We start from the raw sequence: 22,333 nt of genomic DNA, 5'->3' as shown, positions 1-22,333 counted from the left end.
CGAACAGTGCGTGATAATCGATTAATACGTAGTCCGGTAAAATTGGTTTCATATTCAGATTTCTATCATCAATAGCTCTTGAACAGTGCATGCAAATGGGTCATTGGGATCCAAGACATGCAGCTATAATTCAGTTTATATCTGAAATGTTTGCCTTTTGAAAATCACAAAATATTGATTTCTATGGGTTGACGCCACCTCCGTGAGAACAAAGGGTTCATCTACAATCTACACTACACAGTTAAGGCAGGTGACAGTCAGCAGGTGGAAAAGCACTTTTTTAAATAAAGGTTGAGGCTCATGTGCTACAAATATATGTGAGAGGTTTGATAAAAAAGCTGTTTTATAATTTTTGCTGTAGAAGGAAAAACAAAACAAAATATATTCACTGCAATGTATGACAATTATTTGAAAATAAGTAGTTTTCTCCATATTACTAACTAAATAAATAAATTAAATAAACATCAAAAAGTTTTATTCCCGCCTTGCGCCCAATGATTCCAGGTAGGCTCTGGACCCCCCGCGACCCTAAAATTGGATAAGCGGTTACAGATAATGGATGGATGGATGGATCAAAAAGTTTTTTTTTTGTTTTACCTCCCATATAAAAATTCCATGGTTCGTACATAATACAAACAATGAACACCAAAAATACATGACAAAAACAATCTCAGACAAGGATTGAATTAGATGTAAATTACATTTAGTTTTTTGTTATTAATTTTGTTATAAGTAAAATATGATGGACATTTATTGATTATTTTTATGATTGCTGTATATACATATATTATTATTTCTATTATTATAGAAATTATTACATACATATATTAAATAATTTCTAAGCTATCTTCCATATTGCTTCCAGTAAGAACATATATTTTTTTAGGTTTATGAGAACATAAGTGAGAAAATCTTGGTGTCTGGTGTTGTGGCATTAATAATCCAGAGATTTCACAAGTTTTCATATAAATGTAGTAACCCAAGCCTACAAACCTGGCCTACGGTACAGGCTTTACTAGGGACAGGGCCTAACAATTACCAGCAATAAAGTCAATGTCAAATTCACCAAAACCTCAGACCACCAGAAATAAATGAAGTTCTTGTATTATAAGTATTTCTCTTACTTTATAGCTGTAAACGCAAACCCAAACAGCGAAAAACACTTGGAAATCTCAGCAATAACTCTCAGCTTTCACATCATCCCTAATGAGAACTCAAGAAAATATATAGACATGGATAGAACTGTTTGTGACTAAATTATAATGTTACCACTTCGTGTAGGCCCACACCCTCAGGAACTTAAACTTGATAAAGAAAAAATAAACATTGTAGACCTGTTATGTTGAGTATATGGTGGCCAGGAAAAAACAGAAATTTGCCACTTCGCTTTGAAAATTGCAAAAAAATGGAACGTTAAACGTTACTTATAAACAGGTGTCCGAGGCTAATGCACAAAATTATACAGTCACAGCTAAACATGGAATCAGACTATCCAGGGTCCGAATTATGGGGGAGGGGGGTGTCTGAACCCCCTAATTAAGACTTGAACCCCTCCAAACTATTGCTTTTACCCTTTTTTTTGGGAGGGGGGCGGTGGGGATGGGGCATGAGTGTTACATTTATATATCCTTTTTACCTCTAATGTTAATTATTACAAAACATCTATGATATCCATGCCTGGAAGAATCATGAAATACAATTTCAAACACCCATACACAGGACCATACCATTGTTTGTTAAGTTTTCCCCCTTTGCCTGCCTCACCCATATTACTGGTCATGTAAATTGCCTCCTTATTATTAAGGTAGCACCTGCACAGGCCAGAGAAGGCATTACGTGTAAGTAGCTATCTAGTTTTGTAAATCACTCACATGAAGATGTTAGATTGTTCAGTGTTTTCGATTGTTCCACCTTAAATGCTGCAGTGGCGAGACACAGGTTTCAGGCTGAAGGTGTGTTTTTTTCAGGCACTTTGAGCGTAACTTCGTCAGCTTTTAAGGTGAGACAGAACCTTCAAATAAGAAACCAAGTGTATTTATGTGGACTGTTTGAATTTTCTGCTCAACATAAGCAGACATGTACAAACTGGATTCCAAAAAAGTTGGGACACTAAGCAAATTGTGAATAAAAACTGAATGCAATGATGTGGAGGTGCCAACATCTAATATTTTATTCAGAATAGAACACAAATCACAGATCAAAAGTTTAAACTGAGAGAATCTATCATTAAGGGAAAACTATGTTGTTTCAAAATTTCATGGCGTCAACAAATCCCAAAAAAGTTGGGACAAGGCCATTTTTTACCACTGTGTGGCATCCCCTCTTCTTCTTACAACACTCAACAGACGTCTGGGGACAGAGGAGACCAGTTTCTCAAGTTTAGAAATAGGAATGCTCTCCCATTCATGTCTAATACAGGCTTCTAACTGTTCAATCGTCTTGGGCCTTCTTTGTCGCACCTTCCTCTTTTTGATGTGCCAAATGTTCTCTATAGGTGAAAGATCTGGACTGCAGGCTGCCATTTCAGTCCCCGGATCCTTCTCCTACGTAGCCATGATGTTGTGATTGCTGCAGAATGTGGTCTGGCATTATCTTGTTGAAAAATGCAGGGTCTTCCCTGAAAGAGATGATGTCTAGATGGGAGCATATGTTGTTCTAGAAGCTGAACATAGTTCTCTACATTAATGGTGCCTTTCCAGACATGCAAGCTGCCCATGCCACAAGCACTCATGCAACCCCATACCATCAGTGATGCAGGCTTCTGAACGGAGCGTTGATAACAACTTGGGTTATCCTTGTCCTCTATGGTCTGGATGACATGGCGTCCCAGTGTTCCATAAAGAACTTCAAATCGTGACTCATCTGACCACAGAACAGTCTTCCATTTTGCCACACTCCATTTTAAAAGACCCCTGGCCCAGTGCAAATGTCTGAGCTTGTGGAGCTTGCTTAGAAATGGCTTCCTCTTTGCACTGTAGAGTTTCAGCTGGCAACGGCGGATGGCACGGTGAATTGTGTTCACTGACAATGCTTTCTGGAAGTATTCCTGAGCCCATTCTGTTATTTCCTTGACAGTGGCGTTCCTGTTTGAGGTGCAGTGATGTTTAAGGGCCCGGAGATCACGAGCATCCAGTAGAGTTTTACGGCCTTGACCCTTACACACAGCAATTGTTCCAGATTCTCTGAATCTTTTGATGATGTTATGCACGGTTGATGATGATAACTAAAAAGTCTTTGCTATTTTACGCTGGGTAACACCATTCTGGTATTGCTGCACTATCTTTCTGCACAACAATGGTGGAATTGGTGATCCTCTTACCATCTTGGCTTCAGAGAGACACTGACACTCTGAGAAGCTCGTTTTATAACCAATCATGTTGTCAATTGACCTAATTAGTGTTAATTGGTCTTCCAGCTGTTTGTTATATGCTAAATTTCTTTTTTTTCCAGCCACTTATTGGTACTTGTCCCAACTTTTTTGGGATTTGTTGACACTGTGAAAGTGGCATTTGCCATCTCCATATCATTGCATTCAATTTTTATTCAGAATTTTTTTAGTGTTCCAACTTTTTTGGAATCCGGTTTGTATAAAACCCATCAATAACTTAACATCTACTACAAGCTCAATGTAATGTATGCCCCATTTTAAGGTGGAAGGGAAAATTTGAAAAAGAACCTAAAAACATAATCTGGTGGCTGTAGTAATGAGGCATTAGTTGCTGCTGTGAGTCTTTCTACAGTAAACACAAATACTGCAGTGAATCAATACATTGATGTATAAAATTGAAGTACATGGCTGAGGCACATTGGTTACCACGCATAAAAGAAATTATTTACTAACAGCCTTTAGAGGCTGTTTTAATAAGTAATACACTGAAAACGTTTTAAAAATATAAAACAGTAAAAATATAGATGAAGATTCTGTGCACCTCTGGATAAATGTCATATTTTTTTCAGGTGTGTTTGGCATATAGTTTTGAAGGTGTGATACATACAGAAGGTTGTGATGAAGGCCTCATGTACTGCAACTCACAGCCTTTAGCACAATTTAATTTCCTCTGGAAACAGCAGTGCTCCATTCCTGATATTTTAGCTAAATTATTGGATGTGGTGTTCTAAGCATGGCACAATGACAGACTTAATCTATTGATGTCTGCTGAGTGTGGATAAAGTTGCAACAGTTTAGTACCTCTTCATGAGTAATGAGGGAATCAAAGTGGGCTGTTAAGCAAACAAGTTTATGCCAGACGTCATTGCCTATACATTATGAAAAATGCTTTAATAAAGTTCCCATACCTATAAAAACAAGCAATTTACATTCAAAAGCACAAAAGCCACAATGATGCAATAATTATTTTGTTTATTTGGGTCAAATTCACAACCTGCAAGGTTTTCAGGTGATGTCCTCTTTCATCTAGACATACAGATATATACACTTTTAAGGTACACCTTTAAATCCCTAGCTGAAGCAGTGACATGTGTTCACTGTTAAAGTATGGATGCTATCAACCTCATCATTCAAGTGTATGAACAAAGCAGAAAACACACAAAAACTCATTCATTCATTATCTGTAACCGCTTATCCAATTCAGGGTCGCGGGGGGTCCAGAGCCTACCTGGAATCATTGGGCGCAAGGCGGGAATACACCCTGGAGGGGGCTCCAGTCCTTCACAGGGCAACACAGACACACACACACATTCACTCACACCTACGGACACTTTTGAGTCGCCAATCCACTTACCAACGTGTGTTTTTGGACTGTGGGAGGAAACCGGAGCACCCGGAGGAAACCCACGCAGACACTGGGATAAAACACTAGAAGCGGGAATTGAACCCACAACCTCCAGGTCCCTGGAGCTGTGTGACTGCGACACACTACCTGCTGCACCACTGTGCCACCCCACTTTGGATACAGAATAACGCAACTAACTTAAATGCGATAATTGAAGCAGCCACGATTTATCGAGATCGACTTGCATGGTCTTGGAGATTGAACTGTTGATCGTGATCGACTGGTTGGTGACTGCTGCCCTAAAAGAATCCATATAAAGAAAGAAATATGTAACATAATAGTGTTTCTTTATAAAGTATGTTCTAAAAAAATTAACTGTATTCTGAATACTTCCAGGGCAGCACCGTGGCACAGCAGGTACTGTTGCTGTCACACAGCTACAGGGTCCTGGGATTGTGGGTTCTTGGCCCTCTCCAGGGAACTATCTGTGAATTTTTTGTATTCTCCCCGTATCTGCGTGGGTTTCATGTGTGTGCTCCAGTTTCTTCCCACGGTCCAAAAACACATGCTGATAGGTGGATTGGCGACTCAGAAGTGTCCTAGGTCCGAATGTGTGAGTGTTTGTCGCTCTATGAAGGACTAGCACCCCCTCCAGGGTTTGTTCCTGCCTTGCTTCCAGTGAATCTGCATAGGCTCTGGACCCAGAGTGACCCTGAATAGGATGGGTGGTTACCTGCGAGGCTCCCTTCAATCAGTGCATGAAGTGTGTTAAATTTTGAGGAGTTTTTGTGAAGTGTGTAAGGGGGCGGGGGTGTTAAGGAGGAGCTAAGATTAACAGTGTTATGCTGCAGATCCTTTGGCCACACCACCAAACTTCAACAATTATCTCCAGTCCAGTGAATATTACTGAATGCTGACTGTCATGCTATTATTACTACTAGTTAGTCTAGTTCATTGTGTATTCTTTTGTGTATTAGACATAAGCCTATAATACTTATTATACATGCACAGTTGACTGAGATTTATACAGGGTCTACAAGTTTCACTCCAGCAAACAGCCTCAATGGATTTCAGGTCAGATGTGACTGATCAATGGGTTGTTCAATGATGGTCAAACAATACAAAATTAACATGTTTAGGCTCTGAATACTGTCATTTATCTAGAGGTTCCACATAGAAGCTTTGTGCATAATATCCTTCAATTAGGAGCCATGTAGCTGTATTTTGGTTTAGTTATAGGGGCCTAGTGGATCACATTGGAAGACCAACCAGGTCTAGACCAAACTTTGGCAGAACAAGAGAATGAACATTAATGGCTGAAGAAACCTTGACTAACCCATAACTGACTCATGTTTGCAGCATGAACAAAGAGTGATAACTGGTCGTCCAAAGTTATATCAAGGCTGCCTGGAGCTTCAGACAGAGTGAGAAGGAGGTTCAAAAACATAGTGAAAACCTGGAATGTCCTGGATATATAGCAGCTCAGTCTTGCTGAGATTCAGCTTCTAGTTATGGACTATCAAAAACGACAGGCAGGCAGGTATCTTGAGATGTACCTCGAAACCTGACTATCAGAGAGTGGGTAGAAAACAATTAGTTAAATTGGCACTTTGGTTGTCATGCAACATTATTATGAAAGTAAATTAATTTTATGCTTCTTAAACTTGGCAACTGCATGTATTAAGATTAAAATGAAATAAATTGACCCACACAGTCTATTCAAATGCTATATAAATCCATCAGCAGCTTTGTTTGGCAATGCTATCTCATATATTCTTACAGAACAGTCAATCAATTGCACATGCAATAGATGTGGTAAAACACACTGGAAACCTTATCACAAAGACTAAACCCCTGACATTTGATATAAACCATTTAGCATCTTGCAGAGAGGAGACTCATTAAAGACTTTTATATATAATTTGAAAATCAGTAAAATTATAATGTCATAGAGGGCAGGCAGTAGGAGATGTAAATGCAAAAACAAAACCTTAGTTAACTTATCAATTGATCAATTTCAGTGTCACAGTGGCAACAGGGTAAGAAAGGGATCTGTGTCTGACCTCTACAAATTCCTTTAGCTCCTACTGCGGAGCTCGTCCCTCCAGTGAGTGTCAGGGACACTTCCCGTTTGTCCATGGCTGATAAATATCCAGCAGGAGGCATCCAAACTACTGTTCTTATGGCCAAATTCATGTACATCTCAAACACCAGTGAAGATTATGCACAACACAGAACCCAGCACCCACAGTGTATAAGACTGACCTAATATCCAGAATGCGAACACATGTGAATTAGTCAAATACCTATTAGAAAAAAAGTCAGATTTTCAAGCATATATTGTATTTCTTTTATAACATACAATACAGTGCTAAAATATATAATTTAATTTAATTAGAAATTTCAAATATTCACCATAATCAGAAGTAAGCAAACAAAACACACATTATGAAATCCTGTTACCACAGATTACATTATAAGTACATACTACCACTGGATGAAAGTAATAATTATAGTAATAAAATATAGTAATAAACCGGTGGCGGATGCTGGTCTTTCAAGGAGGGGAAGCTCAATTTCAGCCTACACCATAAAATGTGTTGGTTTATTTATACGTAAATTCTACCCTCCGTTCCTTTTCAAGAAAATGATCTGTGACCCTGTCGTACCAACAAGGCGTCTTTTCCAGGGACATGACTAGTGTCCTCTCAATGGCCAGCAGAGCTAGGCTGCTTAAACGGCCTTGGCCCATGTGAAGTGTGTCCGCCTGTGAGTGCTTTGTGGCGGTGGAGGGGCTCAGCAGCACCCGCTGGACAGAAACTGCGATAGAAGTCAGAAAGAATGATAGAAGTCAGTCTCCAAACACAAGCAGCTACAAAAAAACCCAGCAGAAACAGAAGCTCGATTTGTCGCTAGTCGTTTTTAACAAAGAAAATGCCGCTAAGAGGATTAAGAAAGTCTCCGGTTCAACTCAGAACAGAATGAAAATGTAATGCTCCCACGGATCTTTACACCAAAGGATCGCTGATTCGCTCATTTCGCTGTCAATCAAAAAGGGATTCAGCCTCAGACAGATCATCCAATCATCATGCAGAAGCTGAGCGTCCGGGCCAGCCGAGGCCAGCCCACTGCCCCATAGACCCCCAGAGACGCTGAGCGTCCGATGGGCGGGACAAAGCCCAGCATTTATACAATCACTCGTCTCGTTTCGCTGCACTTCGCTGCTTAGCTATTGAAGACTGTTTAAAGCACTGTGAGAATGATTGAGAGGAAAGCCGTGTCTTTACCAGTGATAAGAAACTGATTCTGAACAAAAGTTGAGCGCGTTGAAGTGCATATTTATTCAATGACATGTACACACAACAGTATATATTTGATCACTTATTTTTAGACATTTTACGGGAAGCTGAGCTTCCCTTGCAGTCTTAGAGCAATCGCTCTAAGATTTATTACATCTGCATGTAATAAACATGCATGCATGCAATCAATATCAAGTCCAGTGCAGACATTAATATACCTTAAGAAGCTAAAATTGTATTATGAATTCAATATTTTCATTTGTGTTTGTACAAGAAACCTGCTTTTAATTGTAAATACAATCAATCAAGTTTTCATGCCACATGATACTCATTCAGCTTGAACTGTCACTATAACAACAGAGCTCTGATTACAAACTCTTTTGTAAATTAGTTCATGCTCCATACATTGGATCCCTTACTTTGGGGTAGCCATGTTTAAAATAGGTTTAGTAGAGATCTCTTATACATTCAGGCCGCCAGGAGTCTGTATAATGGCATATAGCATGCCACTTGTGGTATGTGAAGCAGCAAGTGGTGGTACTCCATGTGACCTGGAAAAAATGACTACTTAAAAATTTAATCAATAACTGAAAATGAAAAATAATTATGAGTAAATGTACATAATGTTTCACAGTTTTCATAATTAAGCTTAGTTTGTGTAAACCAGTACACTTTTTGATGAGGTTGAAGATGTGGTAATATATTGGAAGTATTATTCTGTAGGAGAAATTTGTTGTTTGATGGTATGTGGCCCCACCAATTTTAAATTAATTTATTTGATATATTAGAACCAGAAATTTAGCTTTGGTCTCCAGCTCTCTCATCACTGTCAATTTACCTAAATAATCTCTGAATATCTTGCACAGTGACATTCACCATGCCTAAATCTGACCTGTCGATCCATGGGTATCCCTCAATCTCTTCCACGGCTTCAGTGAAGTAGTCAGCTATTAATTGAGGATTGCTGCTTGTGTGAGCGGCTTTCAACTGGCCAATTTTGCATGAAAACCCATAAATACATCCATTTATGCTAATTCTATAGGGTTTGAGTTTGTCATATCAATCAAATTATGGGCGGCACGGTGACTTAGTGGTTAGCACGTTCGCCTGCCAGCGCTGGGATCTTGGGTTCAAGTCCCATCTGGGTGGAGTTTCCATGTTCTCCCTGTGTCTGCGTGGGTTTCCTCCAGGGGCTCCGGTTTCCTCCCACAGTCCAAAAACATGGAGGGTAGGTGAATTGACTTCTCTAATAACTGTCCTGGTGTGTGAATGACTGAGTGTGTATGTGAATGAATGTCTGTATGAATGAGTGTGAGCCCAGATATGGATTGGCACTCTGTCCTGGGTGAAATCCTAGTGCCCGATGCAGTCCTCCAGGTGGACGGTCGTTCCTGGTCGAGAGTACGCTGTGCGCATTTGGCTTCCGCTTCTCGCCAGTGTGTGTGTGGATTGAGTGTTCTGAGCAGTGTGGATTGTAAAGCGTCCTTGGGTATCTAGAAATGCGCTATATAAGTGTAAAGATACATATATACAAATAAAATCTGGTCTTTAGAGAAATTCTGCCTGTGTCTACGAGGCATAGTTGCACTTTCTTGGTTCAGCACTTCAACAAAAAAAATCCCATTTTCCAGACATTTCACATGCATCCAATGGTATCGGTGTAAACAGCCAAGTCCATCTACCTGACAGACTATAAACTGACAATTTCCTTAAAAGAATTGAAGACAAAAAAGTCCATTTGCTTTGAGAATTTACTTGAGGTGACACAGGCTAATGGTATATCCATGTCTCAGTGTCAGTGACTGCAGTACGTCTTTATGTGTAATTCCAAGATTGAAGTAAAGTTTAATATTGTTACTCATCTCCATGCATCAGCATAAAGTCCATTAATGAATTAAAATAAAGGTATTTATTTGTACCTCTCTCATTATATGACACAATATGTTATTTTGTGGCCTCAATATATTAATTCTGACCTCAAAATATTGTGTGGACTCAATATATTATAACATAGCCCCTCTTAAAGATTTTGGCCTATGACTTTAAGTAAAATAGCAACATACACTCTACAAGAGAATAAACTGAAAAGTGAAAATGAGAAGAAGAAAAAAAATAAAGAGCAGGAGCATGATTTCAGGACATGAGAGAGTAAATTATGTATGAATTAACTTTGAGACCTGTGTGATGTAAAATGTACAGTTTTGGTAAATTATCTCAGTAATCTCTTCGGTTCTTCTAGTTGGTCATATGATGTGCATCTAAGAAGTATAACTATTCTTTATTTGTAGTTTGTCTTCATTAAACATTTATTTGCTTAAGACTAACTGCTGCTCTCCTTGTCTATTACTGCACATATTTGTGATGGAATAAGTGGAGGTCAGTCAGATTGGATCAGAATTATAATTCACATTTTCTTTGTTTCCATTTGTTTGTTTTTCCTAATATTTATATTTTTGGAGTATATATTATATTTGTGGAGTAAAGAAAATAGGATACATAACGTTTACATTTACAGCACTCACAAAATGCTTAGTGTTCAGACAGAGTGTGTATCCTAGTACAATAAGTTTGAGTCCAAAATCCTGTTGAGCTCAGACACTACCTGAGCTAAACAAACAAACTTAAACATAAGTGTTTTCCATAAAGTGGGCAGTGAGTGGTATATATATCATTAAAATTTTAAAACAATTTAAACCAAATAATTATTCAAAGTATGGACAAAAAAATTCAATTTTTTCAGATTCATGCAATAATTAAATTTTATTTTATTTTATGTAACATTTAAGATATGAATTCATTTAATCACACAATTCAAATATAACCCTAGAGCTAAGCAATACCATCACACTTATTAATGTCTGTATCAAGTATGATTTTTTGACGAAAATAATAACAATTAAAACCACTCAAGCAAAAATGCAAATGCAGTCTAAAAATATCAGAAGAGATGAATGGAAAGAAAATAAAAATGATTAGGAATCAGAATTAATTTAAGAAGCACACTTAAACTATAAATTGCTATATTGTACTAATCTGTTCACTCATCCTAATGTTTTTCATTTATCATCTACCACAGAATTTCTGCATTTTTACAGTTATATTACTTTTGTTTTCTATAATCTCACCAAGCTATTCTCCTGCCATCAAGATACAAATTCAGCTTGGATTATTGACATCTCATCAAAATCACAATAGGGTAAATGACTCATGGCAAAATAAGATTACGCTGACACACAAAGTGATCTAAATATAGGTAATGCATATATGTACTATTAAAACCATACCTAACCTAATTTGTTCTCTTTTTCTTTTTTGCAGGTTCATACGCTTCTTTCTCCTTAAGCACTTCCCAGAAGTTTGCACAGTGCTCCTTGGCAGTTTTCTCAATGTTTATATCTTTGCCCTTGTAGAAAAGCATGACTTTCATTTCAGCAAATTTGCTAGGCAGGAGGTATGAGACCTGCATAGACACAACATTGAGAAATATGTCATTCATACCACCAAAAATAAGTAAAAAATATTTATGAAACTGGTCATTTATTAATTGGTGAGGTGTATCTCACATAAGATCAAGAATCAAATTGCATTTTAGTCCATGAATGATGTTTATATCCTGTAGAGTAGGTCTCTAACATGCAGGAGTCTATATTTATAAAATTTTAGTATAGAAACATCGACGTGGTGTCTGCATATTGGCTGTTTAATAATGTGGAAAAAAATCACTGGAGGTAAAAATATTGCTCCTTTAAACTCAAACCCTTTACTCAACCCATTACTTAAAAGGAAATATTATCCCTTACCATCTGTAAAATTCAGTAAGAGACATCCATTTAAAAACAAAAATTGTAGTTTAGCACATGGTTACTGCACCAGAAATACCTTTTCTCTGTCCAATGAAAATGCTTTGTCTGGCTCATCTTTCTTGTAGAATTGCAGGAACTGAAGTGGATTCTTCTCCTTTTTTCCATAGTTGAATTCAATTGGCTGTTGTGCGGAAAACACATTGTTACCATGTATGTAAATTAAAGAAAGAGAATTTACATTGCATCAAAACATATAATTAATTTTACTTAAGATTCATACAAATATAATGTATGTTTTGCAATGAAGAATCAAATTGCTTTTCACCTGAATTTACCAGTTTCTTGCTATTTATGTGCCTTGTGTTAAGGTTTGGTTCGGAATATAATGAATCTGATCAGGGCCCTAGACTATGTTTCATTATGCAATAAAGGATCATTATGTTGTGACACTAACATGGCAATATTTTTACCAGTCCTGAAAATGAATTACCATAATCAATTTTTTTTTAAACACATCTTCTCTCCAAATTATTCATTGCCAATTTCACTCAGTTACTCATAGATGAAGCTGGGAAAGTGAAGACTACCACGGTTTGGCTGCAGACATGCACTCTTTACCTCACATACACCTCAAGCCAGTTCATGACTTTAGTGCACTCTCTGCTACAGAAACTGGATGATGTTGTGTGTGTTGAGGAATATATTTGTGCTTCATGACGTGATTAAAGTAGAGTATCATCTGATGTGATTATAGAATTAAGGTGAAATGTTTCAGGATTTTGTTTTTGGCACAATACATTTAATTTATTATTTTAATATGTGTTTTTAATTTTAATATACTAGAAAGGTGTTATTAAAAGTTTTATGAATTGTGGTTTAATGCATTTAAATATTTGACTCACCCAAGATTTAGTATGGTTTAATTCATATTACATGGATCTCAAATAACCAAAATTTGAAACAAGTATATGAAAAGTACACTGAATAAAAACTAAATGCATCAGATATATAGTTACTGTACACTGAATGAAATAAAATAGTGATCATGGTATATTAAAAAAACACATTCACCCCTTTAGTAATGTTACTGGGTCTGTTTGATTATGTTTTATTTGCAGAAACAGAAACAGCACGCTACATGTGTTAAATGTGCTGCATGAAACACATTCAATGGGATTTTTCTAGCCGTCATCATATACAACATCACAAATCACTACATTAATGACATGGTCATCATATATAGCACCAGAGCTCTGTAAAGATGACACTGTTTAAAGATATCTTTCAACTCATTAAGCAGAAACAGCCAAACAGATCCTTTCTGCTGTGCCCCTTCTGTCACTGTGGCTGAGAGTTCATGTGTTCAATGCTTTGGTAGTTCACATCATCACTGGAGTTCAATGGGCGTAAAAGAGACCACTAACTGGTCAGTTATGCTATAAGTTAACTGATCTTGGTGTATATTTTACTGTACTTACCACAGCTTGGAATTCATCTTTTTGATTCATAATTTCTTCGTTTTTCAATCTCTTCAGCCAAGTTGCCAGCTTTGTCTGATGATTTTGTAAGAGGCATAGAACAAAATAGATGCATGGAAAATGTATTTCATTCGTTCATTCACTCATTCATTTGTTCATTCATTCATTTTCTGTAACCAATGCCATGGTAGGTCCAAATGCTATCCTTAAGGTGCAAAGCTGGAATATACCCTGTAAAGGGTTTCATTTTATTGCAAGCCATCTCACACGTGTCCTGTTCCTTACTATGGTAAAAATTTCCACAGTAAAATTTCTTCATCTTCAGGAAATCAATAGTCTGTTATATTGTGTCTGCAGTGAGCCTTTCAGATTTTTGAGACACTTTGAAAATAAAGAGATAATATACGCAGGAGGAATCTAAACGTGTAGTTTTCCCACAGTATGAAAGTTGTTTTCATATTTTGCCTTCTATCGGTGACAGAATGAAACTAGTGCAGCATTTAAGGTGAAAGAGAAAATCCTAATGGATCGATTGCTCATCCTTTGTATCCTGGATGTGTACTCTGAATTTTTTAACTCATATTTTGGCATCTGAATTTGGCCTATTGAATTTGAGCAACTTCAAAATATATTGTTTGAATTGTCTTAAGCTTGAATTTCTTTTTTCTGAATTTATTAACCTTGAATAATAACAGTGAAAAAGTGTTCTTTATTTTCAAATTCAAGAGTTCAATTCAAGAGCAATTATATTCAGATGCATAATTGCGAAGCAAAATATTCAGAGGCGGAAATCTGAAGACTTAAATTCAAAAGCAACAAAATCAGATGTATAATTTCAGTGCTACAAATTCAAAGGTGGTAGTGTTTCAAAGTCTGATGAGACAGATTTGCTTCCATAAAAATACCTGGTAATCCTCAGGAGCTTTCAAATGTTGCAGTGTCTCTTTTTCAAATATTTCATCACCAATGAACTTGTAAAGATCACGGTTTGTTATCCTTTCAATGATATTCTGTGCTTTTTTGATATTCTCATCATTTGAGGATGAATTTTGAATATCCTGGAGAATGTAGTCTGAAAAATAGAAAAGGAGAAAATTTCATTTTGATCAGCCTGTATGTGGTTTTAAAAATGATCATGCCATTGTTTATATTTAGCTGGCAGTTTTTACTCCTGTTTGCAATAGCGGTAAGGTTTTAGGATCAAAATGAAGTGCACCAAAGAATGTCAGTTCTGTTATTTATTTAACATGCAAAATGTACAGTATCAGAGGCGATTTCTCTAAGACTGCAAAGGAAGCTCATGTCAAAAAATAAGTGATCAAATATATACTGTTGTGTGTACATGTCATTGAATAAATATGCACTACAACGCACTCAACTTTTGTTCAGAATCAGTTTCTTGTCACTGGTAAAGACGCGGCTTTCCTCTCAATTATTCCCTTCACGGTGCTTTAAACAGTTCAATAGCGAAGCAGCGAAGTGCAGGGAAACGAGACGAGTCATTGGATAAATGCTGGGCTTTGTCCCGCCCATCGGATGCTCAGCGTCTCTGGGGGTCTATGGGGCAGTGGGCTGGCCTCGGCTGGCCCGGACGCTCAGCTTCTGCATGATGATTGGATGATCTGTCTGACGCTGAATCCCTTTTTGATTGACAGCGAAATGAGCGAATCAGCGATCCTTTGGTGTAGAGATCCGTGGGAGCGTTACATTTTCATTCTGTTCTGAGTTGAACCGGAGACTTTCTTAATCCTCTTAGCGACATTTTCTTTGTTAAAAACGACTAGCGACAAATCGAGCTTCTATTTCTGGTGGGGTTTTTGTAGCTGCTTGTGTTTGGAGACTGACTTCTATCACTCTTTCTGACTTCTATCACAGTTTCTGTCCAGCGGGTGCTGCTGAGCCCCTCCACCGTCACAAAGCACTCACAGGCGAACACACTTCACATGGGCCAAGGCCGTTTAAGCAGCCTAGCTCTGCTGGCCATTGAGAGGACACTAGTCAAGTCCCTGGAAAAGACGCCTTGTTGGTACGACAGGGTCACAGACCATTTTCTTGAAAAGGAACGGAGGATAGAATTTACGTATAAATAAACCGACATATTTTATGATGTAGGCCGAAATTGAGCCTCCCCTCCTTGAAAGACCAGCATCCGCCACTATACAGTATATATTGTTTTTAGAAGTGCGTACCTGTAAGTTTGAGATATTCCTTAAGTTTTGTATGTGCATTAGAGAATCTGCCATTTGTATTAGCTGCTATAAGTGCATCCACCATCCTGAAAACAAAGGCATTAGAGAAATAATATAAAAGTTAACTGTACTTTTATCTAGGCATGTCAGGTTCGTATGTAGGATACTAATCATTTAAATGCTATTGCATTTTATTTATGGCCAAATTTCATTTACAAACTTACATGATTTCAATGGCCTTCACAACCCTATGCTGGTAGGCACTGTGATGAAGGAGGGTGCGAATGTTGAAGAGCTTGTACATGTTCAAAGCTTCCTGGTGGGAAAAAAAACACCTCAAAACTATTTTTAATGCGATTCTAAACCAGGTTTCCTATGAATGTACAAAAAAAGTCACCTTGTCTCTCATGCAGATATGCATTTCACCATTCTCATTTTTGAGTACTCGTGCAAACATCATGTAGCGTTCATGGGAGAAGTCCGATTTCATACCCAGATGATGGCAATCTCTAAGTAAAAATAATAGATCTCTTGATGCTGGTAAGCAACTTTTAAATTTTGTAAAAAAAAAAAAAAAAAAAAAAAAAAAAGGAAAAAAATATATATGTAACAGTGAAAACTTACCGACTGAAGTAGTCCATTTTGTCAACATCAATGCCAGTTGTCTCATTGGATACGATCTCATATAAGTAATAGAACTTCTACAAAACCAAAAGTAACTATTTCCAGTATTTTCACTTCATGCTAATAAGCAATGTGCAAACATTCAAATGCAATGAAAGGAATATTTTTTACCGGATTTCTCTTTCTTTTATCTTCTGGGTATATCATCTCTTCAATCAAAGTGATATCCAGTTTAAATGTTTTTTCCATTTCCTCCTTTAGTCCATTGTTTTTAATCAGGTCTCTAAATATTGCTATTGATTGCTTTTCATGCTAAGGATAAAAACACCAAGAACAGTTTTGAGATTATGAAGGTAAAGATTAGATCTTGAAGATATTATTTAGTATTCTGTGATCATAAAGAGAATTGATGCAAATATACAAAATACTATGAAAAAAAAAACTTTGGTACCTTCCACTCTATTTTACACATCTTCATGAATGTCTCAAATAAATGTGAGAATGGGCCATGACCTTCATTTTTACACAACATACAACAGGGGTTATTCATGTTAAAAGCACATACTTACTACTTCATGTTTGCTAGAAAGCTCTAAAATTTTAGGTACCACTGGCTGAATTAAATATTTTACTTATATTTACAGTGACAAAACCATAAACACAACCTCTGCAATAAACTATTAAAAATAACACTATTCAAGTTTTAATGAACCTTAAAATAACTGAAAGTGAAAGTAGCAATTTAGCCATGTATGAAAAATACAACACTCTTTACATTGTTTAACTAACAATCATAAATATTTGTAACATAAATAAATTCATTATCTGTAACCGCTTATCCAATTCAGGGTTGCGGTGGGTCCAGAGCCTACCTGGAATCATTGGGCGCAAGGCAGGAATACACCCTGGAGGGGGCGCCAGTCCTTCACAGGGCAACACAGACACATTCACTCACGGACACTTTTTGAGTCACCAATCCACCTAACAACGTGTGTTTTTTTTGGACTGTGGGAGGAAACCGGAGCACCTGGAGGAAACCCATGCGGATAACACACCAACTCCTCACAGACAGTCACCCGGAGCAGGAATCGAACCCACAACCTCCAGGTCCCTGGAGCTGTGTGACTGCGACACTACCTGCTGCGCCACCATGCCACCTACATAAATAAATATTTAGCTTAAATAATTCCTTAGTTATGATGACAATTTCAAAAGAGTTTCTCTGATTATACGTAGCCTCTTGGTCAAATGATTAAACATAGTTTAGCATTGCTAATTGTATAAATCATAACTTTCTGAGTAACTTTCTGTCAATAAAATTAACATTTAAATTTTTTGTTGGCTTAATTTACACATTATGACTGGTTGGGCAAGGGAAATTTTTTTTAACCAGTTGCTAGCTGACGACACTTTTGAAAACTTGTTACTTGTTTATAAGTTTACTTTCTTTTATACAGAATTTTATAGTGGAACACAATAAACTACCTGTAACAGTCTAATGAATGATGAATATCTCACCAAGGTCATGACAAAGTCCTGCAATCTGCGCACAAAGCACATGTTCCTCAGTTAATTCCAAATCACTTTGATGATCTTTCAGACTCTGGACTAGCTTTCCAGCCAGATGAGACACTCTGTTAAAAGTAAGATGTACATTTTCATCTGATTAATGTATAGTTCTCTGCCCATCACATCTAGGTGACCATGTCAGAACTTTACCCGATGGAGTGCTCAAAGCGATTGTGGGAGGCTCCTGGAAAGACAAAGTAACCTGCTCCAAGCTGTTTGAGGTTCCTTAATCGCTGAAACTCTGGAGTATCAATTATTTTCACCAGTAGAGGGTGCATCTCGATGTGACCATGAACGGGGTCATTGAAGATCTGCACCAAAATATCCAAATAATATTAATAATTTATCATATGAGATCTGAAGCTGTTGCTAATGACACACTGTAAGCTTTGGAGCACTAGATAAAGGCACATTTTAAACATTCATTTTAAATAATTATTTCAAAATTTCAGTAAAAACATGTTCATATGGTTCAGTAAAAGTATAGTTTTCATTCAAAACTAACAGTTTTCATTAATTAATAGTAATCATTTAGTGCTCCACAATATTTTCACCTTCTTGGGTCGACTCTGTTCTGAGGATGTTCCGGTTCTGCTTTCTTTCTCTGCCATTCTACCTGCTGAAGTGCCCTGGTCACAAGCTGAAAAGACAAGGAGTGGTGTGGTAGAGGCTGGTAGTTTCTTATATATGGCGCACCATAGATTTAGATTTGTATAACACTGCTGCAGACTGGTCCTTCTGGTTTTAATCAAGACAATAGAATGTGTAACTCAAAAATCACAATTATGTTGTTGTCACTTCTGCAAGACAATGTATCTCCAAAGGCATAAGGGAAAAGTCTTACAAAGTAGCAAAACTATATATATTTTTTTACTCTCCCAGTTCAAATGATCAGGGATGACCAGAGATGTGTTGTGTGATGTTTGGTAGTGTTCTTTAAAGAAGCTCAAATACGTTATAAATATGTTTTTTTTCTACAATAAGACAAACTCCAATATTGTTGTCTATCACAAATTCTGTGCTTTTATCAATTTTTAATGCCAGTGTTTATCCATGTATACTCTCAGCTTTTTTGGTGGAATTGGCAAAATTGATCAAATGGAACATAGTGAGCACACTGCAAATGTTTTATAAGAACTTTACAACTGATGCAGCTAATTTACTGTATTAAGGTTGTTCACTTGTTTTGACAATAATATTATCATTTGGTCACATTGGTATTAGTTGTTTGAATAGACTAAACTGGTACACTAGCAGAAGTATTATGACTTTGGTGAGAATCTTCTCAAACGCCAACTTCAGATGAAGAATTAATGTTGCCACACCACTAACACACCCTCAGATTAATTCTAAAACAAAGAAATACAGAGATGTGTCTACATTCTGTGTTGGAAGAAAATGAGAGACTGACTGTTATGTATCTCCACTGAGTCTGGACAGAGAAGAGTTTTAAAACTTGTCTTCCACATGATGTGAAGGATAGATTCTAAAGCCAAGCTGTACTCATAGCCTAAAGCGCATGATGTATATGAACTGAATTTTGACCATTGCTGTCAGATAAAAATGGCCTGGTATAATCTGGGCTTTTTAATTTGTGGTATGGCTAAATGCCTAATAGTACTGAATATTAATGACAACATGGACTCTTGTAATTTTAAAGACCAGTAGAGGTCTTATAGGGAGCATATTGACCCCCAGGGGAAGATAAAAGTGAGCACGCCCAGGTGAGTTCACTTCCACTTTGTTTAAATGAAGGGATGGCGGGAATCGTCTGGTGTGTTGTGGCTGCTAATAGAGGAAGTTGGTTTGTATGTGTGTGTGCTGGTGGCTGGAGTGTGCTGGTGGCTGGAGCCAATCATTTGAGAAGTATAGAAGCGCAGGCAGATGAATCAATGGTTGGAGGGCGTTTGTGTGGCTTGGCTGCCGTCTACTGATAAATTTTGTTTCTAGGGAACATTTCTACGGGCCACAGTTTCTCTCTGCCCTGTCTTTGTATTGTTTTTTTGATACATGGTATATATGGGCAGACATTGTATTAGTTGAGCCACTTGTTACCATTTTATAAATTAAAAGGTTTTATTAATACTGTTTTGGGGTTTGGGCCTTAAGGCTGCTAGCTACAACGCATTGTGATAACATATCATAGGCTGTTTTTGTGTAGTTGCACCCAGGAAGGTGCTTCTTGTTATTTTTAATTTTCTTTCTTTATTTTTTGTGGTCAAGGGGGGGGGGGGGGTCACCCTAGGTGCTCTGGTTATGCACTCTTTAGGGGTGGCTTTCTGTGGTGCTGTCATCTTGCTTTTGATGACCTCATTTTGATATTGGTTTTGCGTGGTAGTGTTATTGACTACATGACTAGTGTGCAAATCAAAGCAAAGGGTCCCCTTTCCAATAATATAGGGGTGGCGTAGTCGATGTCTTAAATATAGTGGTTGTGTACATTAGTGTTAGCCTTGGGTGTCCAGGGTTTGTTGTTACATTTAGCCTGGAGGTAACCCCGGCAGTGTTCTCCCCGTGTCCGCGTGGGTTTCCTCCGGGTGCTCCGGTTTCCTCCCACAGTCCAAAAACACACGTTGCAGGTGGATTGGCGACTCAAAAGTGTCCGTAGGTGTGAGTGTGTGAGTGAATGTGTGTGTGTCTGTGTTGCCCTGTGGAGGACTGGCGTCCCCTCCAGGGTGTATTCCCGCCTTGCGCCCAATGATTCCAGGTAGGCTCTGGACCACCCACGACCCTAAATTGGATAAGCGCTTACAGATAATGGAATGTAACCCCGGCACAAATTGAACATCAGTGATTGAAATCTGATGTGAACATACAAAAGTGAAATAAGGTGTAAGCTTTAGTAAAGTTTGAGTAAAGATTGAAGATGAGGCATGCTGCTGCATTCTGTTTCAGCCAAATAGACCAGAGGAACACAAGCTAGGCCTAGATTAGCCCTGAGATAGCAGGAGTAATAGGAAAGGAAGCATTCATTTTATGCTTTTTTATGTTTTGTACTTGGCAAATGTATTATGTATTTTTAAGTTAGACACAATATGTGAATTCCAGAATGTATTGACATTTTCCCTTGACATGAAGGTATGCATGCAGAACATGCAGATGCCACATGATAACATGCTTGTGATACCTTCATATTTAGAATGAAGATATGCTCACGGTACTTTCACATTCAGAATGAACTTATGCTTGCTGTACTTTACTTTCACATTTGGAGTGAAGAATTGCTAGCAAAACAGCCCCAATTTGAGACTTCTTTGACTCTGACCAGTAATACATAATTGGTGGGCATGTCTTAATCATATTTTGAAAGTGAGAGCTGTATTGTTTGATTTGAGCAGGGATATGAGAGTTTATCAAAAAGTTTAAAAAGGACCATGAGGACAACCATTCCCCTTTGTAAAATTGATCAACTTTTCCACCCCTTTAGATAAATAGCTGTGTCTCAATTTAGTGGCTGCATCCTTTGAAGGACACATTATGTACCAAATGGGTTGTCCCATTCTGAAGGCCCTTTGTCCCAAGATACGTCCTCTGCAAAGCTTTCTGTTTAACTTTACACGAAAACTGACAAAATCTCCGGATTATTAAAGCCAGAACACCAGAGTGAAGTGTTAATCAAAATAAAAGGGGCTGTGGATTAGTGACATCACTATTGTATCAGTCAGACCCTTATAGAAATGTAAGTCAGTACTAAATAACTAGTTCTCATGGATGTCCTGTTCCTTTATCAAGTGTAGATTACTTCGTAAATAAAAGGTTATGGTGCTTGGTTTCAGAAATGTTCAAAAAACTTAAACGTTATCTTGTTGCTTTCTGGTAAACGAGTTGCTTTAATGTCATCTCAACATGGTGCTTCAGTTTTGTAGTTTTATATGAACAGAAAATAACAGGCTTTCCATGATCATACACACACTGTCAGCAATTGACAAAATAAAATTATTTTTATAGTTTGTGTTTTATTTGCTATTATTGTAAACAAAGACATTGATAAGCACCAAAGGGGACGACGACGACGACTTACATTTACATTTTGGCATAGCTGCTTGAAATGAGCTTTGCCTGACGTAAACAAGGACTACTGACGTGCAGACTGACCAATTAAATGTTTACAGAGAAGGTTATCGGCCAATAACTGTAGCTCTACAGTATGACTGTCCAATCCGAAGTTTTTAGGCTACTTCACCACACCCCCTTCTCACTCAAGCGAACCAAATGGAGTAGAGGAGGGCGGGACTAGTTTGTGAACGAAGCGCTTCTCGAAATTCCAAGCTCCATTCCAAGCTCTAGAAAAACAAAATCCCAGACGTTTGCGAAACTCCGCCTGGACATTTTTTTAAGTCTAAAAAAGAGGACATGTCCGGGAAAAAGAGGACGTCTGGTCACCCGAGTACTGCAAATATGCTCAAGTATTAAACATAGGACATTTTTTCTAATGTTGCTGGGAGCTTGTTCCTATCTTGTTTTTTGAGCACTGTTTATATTTGGTGTGTGATTGTGCTTTGGTCTCTGAAACTGTTTATTCTCACCGTTTATATCTGACTTCTTTTTGTTCCTTTTCATCTAAATTATAGTCAAAACACAGGATGTCCAAACCATAGATGCTGTGTTTGCCTTTGGTACGAGCTGCTTGAGTCTCTT

At 37.6% G+C, this 22,333-nt stretch overlaps 1 protein-coding gene across 1 annotated transcript; it reads right to left on the bottom strand.

Moving 5' to 3' along the window:
• Positions 1-10,924: 10,924 nt before the first annotated feature.
• Positions 10,925-18,317, bottom strand: LOC136677556 (deoxynucleoside triphosphate triphosphohydrolase SAMHD1-like). Its single transcript, XM_066655138.1, has 13 exons — positions 18,250-18,317; positions 17,846-18,006; positions 17,645-17,760; positions 16,578-16,639; positions 16,298-16,438; positions 16,127-16,203; positions 15,900-16,011; positions 15,727-15,818; positions 15,503-15,588; positions 14,219-14,385; positions 13,314-13,388; positions 11,912-12,016; positions 10,925-11,492 (listed from the first exon to the last, which is right to left on the bottom strand). Exons 1-13 carry the CDS (start codon positions 18,304-18,306, stop codon positions 11,322-11,324), a joined length of 1,422 nt encoding a protein of 473 aa, XP_066511235.1. The 5' UTR covers positions 18,307-18,317; the 3' UTR covers positions 10,925-11,321.
• Positions 18,318-22,333: the final 4,016 nt, after the last annotated feature.

This window comes from Hoplias malabaricus, chromosome X2 (genome assembly GCF_029633855.1).
Source record: "Hoplias malabaricus isolate fHopMal1 chromosome X2, fHopMal1.hap1, whole genome shotgun sequence".
NCBI lineage: Eukaryota > Metazoa > Chordata > Actinopteri > Characiformes > Erythrinidae > Hoplias > Hoplias malabaricus.
The sequence above is the reverse complement of the archived record's forward strand: the minus strand, read 5'-3'. Positions and strand labels throughout refer to the sequence as shown.